A 12,387-nucleotide genomic window follows, 5' to 3' on the forward strand; every position below is an offset into this window, starting at 1 on the left:
AGGAGATCAGCCCTGGGATTTCTTTGGAAGGAATGATGCTAAAGCTGAAACTCCAGTACTTTGGCCACCTCATGCAAAGAGTTGACTCATTGGAAAAGGCTCTGATGCTGGGAGGGATTGGGGGTAGGAGAAGAAGGGGACGACAGAGGATGAGATGGCTGGATGGCATCACTGACTCGATGGACATGAGTCTGGGTGAACTCCGGGATTTGGTGATGGACAGAGAGGCCTGGCGTGGTGCAGTTCATGGGGTCACAAAGAGTCGGACACTACTGAGCGACTGAACCAAACTGAACCCCAGTTGGTGCTAGCTGAAATATTTTCCTTGAATAAGGTTGACAAAAAAGATAAATAGTAAGATGAGGACAAAAAATAAAAGTAATTTAGCAGAGATCTAGTAATTATTTCTGATGGCATACCCTTCAAGTGTTGGTTGTCTTAATAACAGAGAAAGAGCAATTTAAAAAAGCAATACCATAAGATGTGCTGTTTTAGCAAATACAAATGCATATTTATAAGACAGGAAAAAACAGCTGTTCTAATGTTATTTGAAGGACTTTGGACAAAGCTCAGTGACTGATTTGATTCCAAAAGTCCTGTATCTCAAACACTTTAGAGGAAATTAAAAGTTACATATAACTGTGTAAAAGAGACATCTTGCACAGAGCTTCTGTTGGCAGACTGAGGTCTGAATTGTTGCTCCTAATCTGTACCACATCCCATCCTTCTCAATTGCCCTGAACACTGGATTTTTTTTTTTTTTAATCTCCTATTATGCTGTTTATGTGCCCCTTCAGATACGATGCACCTATTTGACTCCCTAACTGCATTGCTGGGTTCTCTGCTGCAGCACTGCCTCTTTATCCATAGGGCATCTCTGAACCACCTTGGTAACTCCACTTCTAGACTGACTCAGTCTGTCCCACTGGGATCTTTTAAGTCTAGAGCCTGAGAGGCAGCTGAGAAGGTTTTACCAGAGGTGGAGTTACCTTGAAGGTAATGAAGCTTAAGTTCAGGATTCCACACAGTCTTGGGTTGTAGAATGTTCTCAGTGGACAGCGGAAGCCGGTTGCAGTCAGGGACAATTTCTGTGTAAGCATTTCTGGTGTTCAGGAGGTCTCGGAGAAAGGAACTCTAAGGTGCTAGCATGTTATGATGATTTCTTTTACATTCTAAATAAATATTCACTTTTGTATCTAGTTTTGCATTCCTGACTTTGCATTCTTATTCTTAGAGAAGACCACCGAAGTTGTATGTGCTCCATGACACAAAGTCCGGGTGTTCTGCTGTGCTGTGTGCTCTGTTATTAAGTCATGTCTGACTCTTTGATACCCCATGGACTACAGCCCACCAGGCTCCTCTGTCAATGAGATTTTTCAGGCAAAAATACTGGAGTGGGTTGCCATCCCCTTCTCCAGGGGATCTTCCCGACCCAGGGATTAAATCTGCGTCTCCTGCATCGTCAGGCAGATTCTTTACCATAAAGTCTCCTGGGAAGCCAGGATCTGCTGCTGGGTTTTACTAAATTAGATGCCTGGGTGTTTTGCTAGTACTTATTTCCCTGCATTTAGTAATGAATAATTTATGTGAGTAAATCCACACTGAATAGAATGTAAAGAATCCCCAAATCATTCTAAAATCGATGCTTTGGTAGTTCTTTTACAAGAGAACTGGAACTTTCTGGCAGACAGTATATTTTAATATATTAATATTGTATTCCTTGAGAGCTTCCCTGGTGGCTCAGTTGGTAAAGAATCTGTCTGCACTGCAGGAGACCTGTGTTCAATCCCTGGGTTAGGAAGATCCCCTGGAGAAGGAAATGGCAACCCACTCCAGTATTCTTGTCTGGGAAATCCTGACAGAGTAGACTGGTGAGCCCCAGTCCATGGGGTTGCAAAGAGTTGGATATTACTGAACAACTAACATTTCATTTCAATATTATAATAATTTGTTAATTGGGGTCACAAAAAGTCAGACATGACTTAGTGACTGAACAACAATAATGTGTTAATTATGTTAATTTTATATTATTATATATTCATCAATAGCCATATATTGATATATTAGTGAATGCCATAAAACTAGAAATCAGATACTGAGTTTAGTTCAAGTCTACAAGCCTTGGTGAAATGCCTACTATGTGTGATGAAGGTTCTGGGCCAGGTTTTTTATTTTTCCCATAGAGTTTGAATTCAGTTTAAGAGTCATTTGAAATTCATTGCCTTAACAGTGTAGTATTTTTAGTTCCTTGGAAATATAATAGGAATTCTCTTTAAAGATGTAAGAAATTGGAGCCAATGTGATAAATATGATTAAATGCCAAGGAACAACAATTATAAATTGTTGGTGCTAGTCATTTGATGTCCCCTGAAACAAAGAGGCTTGTCAGTTTGCCAGTACTAGGAGTTTCAGTGTAGAGGGTGTAAAATGAAAAGTATCCTTTATCTTTCTTGTAAATAGTTTCATAGATGATGGCCATGGGTACCTTAGGGATAACTGTTTTCAAACCAAGAAACCCCATATTGAAAGTGAACTACTTCATGGTCATCATTTCATCATTCTCTTAAAATGTGTCATGTAATCAGTATCAAATACTTGTGATTGAGAAATATCATAGAATTCCTAAAAGACATGTCAGTATATAATGTCAGATATTGATAAATGTTTTCAAGAAAAACACATTCAGAGAAGGAAAGAGACTGATGGTTGGAGGAGTGCTGTTTTACAAAGGCTGTGCTGCCTTCCTAGCTATTCTGTGAATGTACCAAACGTATCCCCATCTCAGGGTCTTTCCACTTGCCATTGCTTCTGCCTAGAATGCTTTCTAAGAATTGCATGCTCTTTTTCTCACTTCAGACTCTGACCACCCTGTCGAAGGTAGTCCCTTACACCACATTCTATTCCTTTTCTCTCTTCTTCATGTGTTCCTCACTATCTGACCCTGGGAACTAAAGAGACTGAAAGAACTCCTTTGATAAATTCTTAGCTGTCTGAACTCTTACTGCCCGCTCTCTGAAACTCAGAAATTGAAGACTTTTAAAATGTTTCTTGCTGTTTGATCTGGATATATCCAAATCAGGAACCAAGTAATTCTGCATAGAAAGGGATGCTTATTTTCTTTGTAGTACTTTTTACTCTTTGTCTTTCTGTTTATCTACCTGTCTCCCTCACTAAAACTATAGTTGCTTAGTGGCTGGGACTTTGTTTTTTTCATTGCTGTCTATTCACCACCTGGAACAGTGCCTGGAATCATTTCTCAGTAAATATATGTTGAAAAAATGTGTTAAAACATAAATGAATCCATCAGACCCAATATCATATTTTAAGAATATCTGATTTTGTGGAAAAGGCTTATTTCACATTATTAAGTTTTAAGAAGCAGGATACACAGTATAATTTCCATTTCCTTTTAAAAAAATGTTAAGTATTTGCATGTGTGTATTTATTCATCCATTCCTTGAAAGAAAACTTGAGCGTCTCCTATGTGTCCATTCTATGTTAGATATTCTAAGTCATCTACAGTTTCATGAGAAGATAGATACTGAAAAGATAGTAAACGAATGCCATCTTTCCTCTTGCACTGCTCTTCAGCTATGTTGATCTTTCAATTCTCTCACTAACCTTTTTTGCACAGGTTATATCATTTTGTGTTGAATATTTCTCTCCCTCTGTACTGTAAATTCTGTGAGACTAGGGACCATGATACTATTCAATTGTTAATTACCTTGCTCAATGCCTGATATAGAGTAGATACTCAGTAAATATTGTTGGTTGAATGAATGAACAAATGATTAGAAGAATTGTTCCTACATAATAGGAACAGCATATCTAATCTTTAATGAAATTTATGGGAAGTGATTTTCAAGCTGCAGCCTCAAGAATGAGGAGGAATTAGCAAGTAAAGAAGACCAGGTAGAAGTTCTAAAGCTTAAGCTCAGCCTTTATTCTAAAAGCAATGGGGGAGTTTTAAACAAACAAACAAAAAAACACTGCACTATCAAATCATTTTTGTCTGTGGTATTAAGAATAGACTGTATGGGCAATGCTGATACAAGGAAATTGGTGGGGAGATTTTGGTGATAAATGACTGTGGTTCATGTTGGGTTCTTGGCCATGCAGAAGGAGAAGTGAATACATTTCATAGATTTTTTAGAAAGTTTAATATAAATGGTGAGGGAAAGGGAACAAGTTAAGTATGATCCCAAGTCTTTGTATTAGACAACTGAGAGGACCTTACAGCCATTTGCTGAAACTGGGGATTCATAAGGAAGAACCATTTAAGGAGAAAAGAGCTTGAAGTACCCTTGGTGGTGGTGGTGGTTTAGTCGCTAAGTTGTGTCTGACTCTTGGGACCCCATGGACTGTTGCCTGCCATGCTCCTCTGTCCATGGGATTTCCCAGGCAAGAATACTGGATTGCGTTGCCATTTCCTTCTCCAGGGGACCTTTCTGAGCCAAGGATCGAACCCAGGTCTCCTGCATTGCAGACAGATTCTTTAAAAACCAACTGAACCACTAGGAAAGCCCCAAAGTATCCTTGATACCTATTTAATTGAGGCTGAACATTTTTCTAGGTATAGATACTTAGAAAAGTGACTGAAAAGAAATAATCAAATGCTAATAGTTTGGAAATCTAGTTATATTTATAAAATTTTCTTATCAAGTTTCAGTTTTCATTATTAGTGTGTTATATGAAGAAAAAATAATAAACATTAAAAATTTTAGTAGGATCTGATACAGGAAACAAAGTGCTCTTTCTACCCCCTTCTGGGGTGCTCTTTCTACCCTCTTCTGATGTCTATGTCAGAAGCTTTCTCTGTCTCCTTTATACTTTAACAAAACTTTATTACACAAAAGCTCCGAGCTATCAAGCCTCATCTCTGGCCCCAGATTGAATTCTTCTCCTCAAGAGGCCAAGAATCCCGGCGTCTTTGAGTGATTCAGCAACAACCTTTCATCTTGGGGGCTCGTCCAGGATTCTTCAGGACATGATACTGGGGCAACTTACTCCGTGCTTATTGAAGCCCCTGGCCACTTTCTTCCCGATCCACTTCCGTAATGGGACTGTCTGGACGAGCCAAAAGATGGGCCTGATAATCTATGTGAGCCTACTTCTGCTGACTCCAAAAATCCTGAGTCTGCTGTTTGATCCTCAAGACAATTCCTTCCTATCCTGGGTTCACTCCTACGCAGCATTTCACAATCAGTCTAACTGCTGGGTCTGTGGGGTGCTCCCCTCTTCATCAGTGGAAGGCTTCCTGTGGTGGACATCTCCACTTCAAGGAAAAGACTTTCTCCAAGTCTGCAAACACCTTCAACAACAATCGCATGTGATGCCTCTTCTTAAACTGATGACATCTAACAACCTTAAGATGGACTGACGTATCTATGGACATAATGTGACTTTTCATTTTGATTTTAACTTGGTTTAATGACTATTTTGCCTTATGTCTGTAACTGTATAATGGGGTTTTCTAACCGTCTAAAAGCTTTTAATTTACAAATGGTTGTCCAAGCTCCTACGAGTGCCATAGGCTCCTCCAACTATTACTTGGGGCCCCTGCATCAGAGACCCTCAATATGAGGGATAGGAGAATATGTTGCCTCAACAATTTAGGGACCACACCCCTAAACAGCAGGAAGTAGTTATGGAATGAAAATGACACCCCTTTCCCTTGGCAACACAATTCTCCTAAAAGAAGAGGGGGGAATGAAAGAGTCATTTCCTAGGCAGGTTGATAAGAAGTCTAGGGGTCCCCAAGGAGAGAGGGGTCTGAAATTCTTGAGGCAGGAGAAAGGACAAACTTTTTTTTCCCTCTACATTCCTTAGGATTATGTATCCTTCTGGCTAATCCTGTTATCTTAAAATGTAAATTATGGGAGTAGGTCTGGTGAGGTCTTTACAACCTCCAGACATTCTTTGAATTCACTGGAGAGTATATAACTCCATTGCTAACACTAGCAAGTGGGTGCTCTTTCTACCCCCTTCTGATGCCTATGTCAGAAGCTTTCTCTATCTCCTTTATACTTTAATAAAACTTTATTACGCACACACACACACACACAAAAAACTTGAAGGACAAAAAGCTAAGACCTCCTTAGGTAAAATTAGGGCTGTTCTCAGTGAAAATAGATTATTGGTCCCGAAGTCCATTGTGCAATGATATCATCATTATGGTATTGTGTGTGTTTTGTGGGATCATCTGAAAACTTAACCTTATTGGTCAGAGAAGGTCTGCTAGAAGCAAAGATGGTTTCTTATACGTCCATATCAGCCCTTAGCATAGTCCCTGGCACTTAGTAATCTTATTTTAGATTTGTTATTATTTCATTATTCTAGAAAGTGAAAGCTATCTATTGTTTTAGATTTGTTGTTAATTCATTTTTTGTTTACATCACTATTCACCACATTTGTTTTTATAGTGATATTATTTGTGTCATCTTGGTTTTTAGGTAGATTGGGGTCAACTGGATTATCTGGTTGTTGACATGCCACCAGGAACTGGAGACGTGCAGTTATCAGTCTCACAGAATGTTCCCATTTCAGGTAACTCTTACAGTTAAACGGAATTTGTGCTATCCTTGATGTTTTGTTATTGTCATACAGTAAAACAAACTCTATGACAGGCAAACATTTTTGTGTCTTAAAAACATTATCATTTATAAATTTACGTTTAGAAATCAGATTCAGGAACAAAAGTTGCAAAGTACTGCTGAACAAAAATATAAAGAAAGACACTTTGAAAAGGTAGTTATGTTAGTCTGTGTTTTAGAAAAGAAGTAGTGCTTAAGTATTATTTAGTTAAAACCTGGCTTTTTGGTTCACAGTCGTTCAGCACTTACAGCATGGTGCCTGATATGTGGCAGGCACTCAGTAATATTTATTGAATGAATATTGAATAAGAATAAATACTGGGAAAATTTGGCTTTTTAATAAATACAACTATGGGAAAATTTTATATCCTGCCGATTAGTTAATGTTAAAGTTGAGAGCAATAAACATGTTCGTTTACATCAAATACAAAATATATAACACTTCAGTATGGTAGTGGATATCTTTTTATGCAATGGAATTTAAATATTAGTATTAGCTTTTATATTGAACCTGTTTCTAAGGATTTTCCTGGATTCCAATGCAAAAATAGTTGTAAATCTCTCTGTAAATCTCTCTTATATACATATAGGACTTTGAGGAAAATAATGGAATTTTAAAATGTCTTTTCAAATCTGTTATTTGTTGGTAATAAATAACCAGGAGCTATCATGGACAGTCACCAAAAAGTTTAGAAACTAGGTATTTGATAATATATATACATTCTTCCTGTGGTCATGTATGGATGTGAGAGTTGGACTGTGAAGAAGGCCGAGCGCCAAAGAATTGATGCTTTTGAACTGTGGTGTTGGAGAAGACTCTTGAGAGTCCCTTGGACTGCAAGGAGATCCAACCAGTCCATTCTGAAGGAGATCAGCCCTGGGATTTCTTTGGAAGGAATGATGCTGAAGCTGAAACTCCAGTACTTTGGCCACCTCATGCGAAGAGTTGACTCATTGGAAAAGACTCTGATGCTGGGAGGGATTGGGGGCAAGAGGAGAAGGGGACGACAGAGGATGAGATGGCCGGATGGCATCACTGACTCGATGGACGTGAGTCTGAGTGAACTCCGGGAGTTGGTAATGGACAGGGAGGCCTGGCGTGCTGCGATTCATGGGGTCGCAAAGAGTCGGACATGACTGAGCGACTGATCTGATCTGATCTGATACATTCTTTGAAAATATCATTATGATATTACTAATAATTATGACTGCTTTTGATATTTTAATTAGATTTATAACCTTTCTGGAGCCTGAGGCTTTTACTTTGGGGCAAATTATAATGCATGAGATGGGAGTAAAGTGCAGTAAAACAGGAAAGTAATTTGTCCTTTCTGTAGTCAGAGTTCTAAATAGTCTGTATTTTTTTCTTTTTAAAGTAGTTTTGGGACTTTTATTTTTTAAATACCAAGAGTAATCGCTAAATGTTTATTGAATAAGTTGTACTCCTTGAACTTTGAAATGCCTGTTGCAAGATTCCAAAACTCTTATTTATGTGGATAATATTGATAAAGTTGAGCTAAATTATTATTTATTCCCTGAGTTGTGAATTGGTACCTTGAAAAAATTTAATTTACTTCACACAGATAAACGGATGTCCCTAAGCAATTTTCCTTTGTTTATTCAGATAATAGCCCCTCTATCTGGATAGGATTTATGATTATATCACCCTGTTTAATTTGTGCTTATACTCTAAAACAAATAATGTGTAGATTGAGGTTAAGATTTACTTCTCCTTTGAGGATTTCTTTATAATATCCTAAAATTTAACTAGTATCTCTATTTCTTACCTTTGATGAAGAGTCTACCCTGTAATAGGTAATTAATGTTCAGTTCAGTTCAGTTCAGTCACTCAGTTGTGTCCGACTCTTTGCGACCACATGAATCTCAGCACGCCAGGCCTCCCTGTCCATCACCAACTCCAAGAGTTCACTCAGACTCAACGTCCATCGAGTCAGTGATGCCATCCATCCATCTCATCCTCTGGCGTCCCCTTCTCCTCCTGCCCCCAATTCCTCCCAGCATCAGAGTCTTTTCCAATGAGTCAACTCTTCACATGAGGTGGCCAAAGTACTGGAGTTTCAGCTTGAATATCATTCCTTCCAATGAATACCTAGGACTGATCTCCTTTAGAATGGACTGGTTGGATCTCCTTGCAGGCCAAAGGACTCTCAAGAGTCTTCTCCAACACCACAGTTCAAAAGCATCAATTCTTTGGCGCTCAGCCTTCTTCACAGTCCAACTCTCACATCCATACATGACCACTGGAAAAACCATAGCCTTGACTAGATGGACCTTTGTTGGCAAAGTAATGTCTCTGCTTTTCAGTATGTTAGATGAATAAAAAGCAATGTTTTTAGAATTTTGGTCAAATGTGCATGACGGATCAATAGCATTGCGTACATTCACGCTGTTGTGCAGCCATCACCACCATCCATCTCCAGAGCTTTCTCATCTTCCCAAACTGCAGCTCTTTACCCATTAAACAATAACTCTGAATTCCCTCCTACCCCAGCCCCTGGTAAGCACCATTCAGAAACAGTATTTTTTACAATAAGATGAGAGAATGATTCTAGAATGAGGAAAACATATTTATAAGATTGCATTAAACATAAACCTAACATTGATTTTATGATTTAATAATAAACTTTAATTATTTTTTAAAATGAAGAAACAGTGTTTCCTTCTTAATTTTGTTGTCATTCTTAAAATCTGCCTTTGAGAAAAACTCATCAACTCAGTTTGTGCTGTACTCCATAGTAGGTAGCTGCTGCTGCTGTTGCTACTGCTTCTTCTTCTTCAAGTTTTTGTTTTCATTTATCTTTTGTGCCTTTTTATTTTTTATTGAAGTATAGTTGAGGTTGCAAAGCAACAAATACTATCCATATGAAGGTAGGTACTTAGCACTGTACAGAATCCATGGATGGTTAAATCAAGTCTTTACCATAGACAAGTGTTCCAAATCTTTTTTTGATTCTTGGACCTTTTTTTGATAATTTGATGTATAAATGGAAATGTATTTATACCTATAGAAACACAATTTTTATGTATAATTTCAGAAGGTTCACTGTCCTCAGGTTAAAAGTCCCATCTGAATCCTTGTACACCGTTGATGGGAATGTAAATTGGTACAGCCACTGGGGAAGACGGTAGGGAGGTTTCTCAAAAAACTGAAAATAGAACTACCATATAACTCAGCAGTTCCACTCCTGGATACATATCTGAGAGAAATGGAAACACTAATTCAAAAAGACAAACACACCCCAGTGTTCATAGCAACATTATTTTCAATTGCCAAGATATGGAAGCAACCTAAATGCTATCAATAGATGAATGGATAAAGAAGATGTGGTGAGTATGTATATATATCTATGTATACATATGTGTGCACACATACACACAATGGAATACTACTCAGCTGTAAAAAACAACAACAAAAAAAACCAATGAAAACTTGCCATTTCCAACAACATGGATGGGCTTGGAGAGTATTGTGCTAAGTGAAAGAAGTCAGACAGAGAAAGACAAATACTGTACAATATCAGTTTTATGTGGAATCCCAAAAATACAACAAACTAGTGTATATAACAAAAAAGAAACAGACTTACAGATATAGAGAACAAACTAGTAGTTACTAGTTGAGGGAGGGAAGTGGAGAGAGGCAGCATAAGGGTAGGGAATAAGATATACAAAACAATATGTATAATATAAGCTACAAGGATATTATATTTTTAATACCTATAAATGGAACATAAAGTTTAAAAATTGTGACTAACTATATTACACACCTGTATATATTATTGTATATCACTTATACTTGAAAACTAGAAGTCCCAGTCTTAGGAGATAGAGCAAAGAGAAGGGCAAGGAGAGGGAGTGGCGGGTAAGAAAAGAAACATGGATAGCTATAATATGGAGTACGAAGAAGTAATCTGAGAGATATAAACCCCATGGTATGGAGGAATGGCAGCCCACTCCAGTTCTCTTGCCTGCAGAATCCCATGGACAAAGGAGCCTGGTAGGCTACAATCCATGGGGTCGCAAAGCGTCGGACACAACTGAGTGAATAACACACACACACACACACACACACACACACACACGGAGGATCAAAGGAAGAAGAGATTATAGGTTTGAAGGGATTTGTAGAACACCTCATGGAGATGAGGTTTAAAGAATAAACAGTGCATTGGGGAGCATTTTAAGATCGTGCCACACCTAGTTTGTCTTGTCTTGTCTCAGGAAAGAGATCTGAAAATGAAAATTCTAGTGTTCCATAATTCTGTTATGGAAAATTAATGTATATTTCACTTCCCGATTCTGATCCATTAAAAAAACAATCGGACCAGGTAGTAAAGATGCTTTCAAAAATACAGAAACTTTTCTATATCTGGACTATAACACTAAAATTCTCGTTTATCAGTATTTTCTAAATTTTCTTTAACAAATGTGCATATTTTTATAATTTAAAAAAAGTAGGTCGAAAGCACTCATTCTTTTTTCTTTTTTTTAGAATTGAAGTATAGATGGTTTACAATGTTGTATTAGTTTCTGCTGTACAGCAGAGTGATTCACTTATACACATACATATGTTCTTTTTCATATTCTTTTCTGTTGTGGTTTACCACAGAATATTGAATGTAGTTTCCTGTGCTGTACAGTAGGATCTTGTTGATCTACATATAGTCGTTTGCATCTGCTAACCCCAAACTACCCTACTCCATCCCTTCCACATCCCGCTTTCCCCTTGGCAACCACCAGCTATTCTCTATGTCTGTGAGTCTGTTTTTCTTTTGTAAATATGTTTGTTTGTGTTGTGTTTTAGACTCCACATATGGGTGATATCATATGGTATTTGTCTTTCTTTTTCTGATTTACTTTGCTTAGTATGATAATCTCTAGGTCCATCCATGTAGCTTCAAATGGCATTATTTCATTCTTTTTTATGGCTGAGTAATATTCCTATATATATATATATATATATATATATATATACACATGTTAAGTTGCTTCAGTCACGTCTGACTGACTGTGACCTCATGGACTGTAGCCTCCCAGGCTTCTCTGACCATGGGATTTTCAAGACAAGAATACTGGAGTGGATTGCCATTTCTTCCACCAGGGAATCTTTCAGACTCAGGGATTGACCCACCTCTTCTGTGTCTCCTACACTGGTAGGCAGATTCTCTACCACTGAGCCACCCAGGAACCCCTATGTGTGTGTGTGTGTGTGTGTGTATGTATGTGTATGTAGGAGAAAGAAATGACAACCCACTCCAGTATTCTTGCTGGAAAAATATCATGGACAGAGGAGCCTGGCATACATGACTAAAACCACTGAGTGTATATATCTGTGTGTGTGTGTACAGCCAGCACAGCAGGTAGGGATCGAAAGTGGTTGACGCAGTTTGGGAAAAAGAAACTAGAGACAGAGTTAAGTCACCAGTCCAGGTTCGATGCACGGTACTGGATGCTTGGGGCTGGTGCACTGGGACGACCCAGAGGGATGGTATGGGGAGGGAGGAGGGAGGAGGGTTGAGGATGGGGAACACATGTATACCTGTGGTGGATTCATTTTGATATTTGGCAAAACCAATACAATATTGTAAAGTTTAAAAATAAAATAAAATTTAAAAAAAAGAGAGACAGAGTTAAAGGTTTAAAGATGGGACCGGTGGACTCAAGACCTCTTAGATCAAGAGCCCTGTTCCTTGGAGCCACATCACTTTTATTTAGTGTCTTGGCAAGCAGAAAGTATCTGTTGTGTTGCAATGAAGTCAGCCTCCTGTGTTCCCAG

General features: G+C 38.2%; 1 protein-coding gene across 4 annotated transcripts in view; it reads left to right on the top strand.

The window, feature by feature from the left end:
- NUBPL (NUBP iron-sulfur cluster assembly factor, mitochondrial) overlaps nucleotides 1-12,387 on the top strand; it is a 328,827-nt gene that overhangs the window by 173,281 nt on the left and 143,159 nt on the right. For all 4 annotated transcript variants that reach the window (XM_061394101.1, XM_061394104.1, XM_061394102.1 and 1 more), the window contains one exon: nucleotides 6,453-6,546. In XM_061394101.1, coding sequence (XP_061250085.1) covers nucleotides 6,453-6,546 — 94 coding nt within the window. The remainder of the gene's footprint in view (nucleotides 1-6,452; nucleotides 6,547-12,387) is intronic.

The sequence above is a fragment of the Bos javanicus genome, chromosome 21 (genome assembly GCF_032452875.1).
Source record: "Bos javanicus breed banteng chromosome 21, ARS-OSU_banteng_1.0, whole genome shotgun sequence".
Taxonomy (NCBI): Eukaryota; Metazoa; Chordata; class Mammalia; order Artiodactyla; family Bovidae; genus Bos; species Bos javanicus.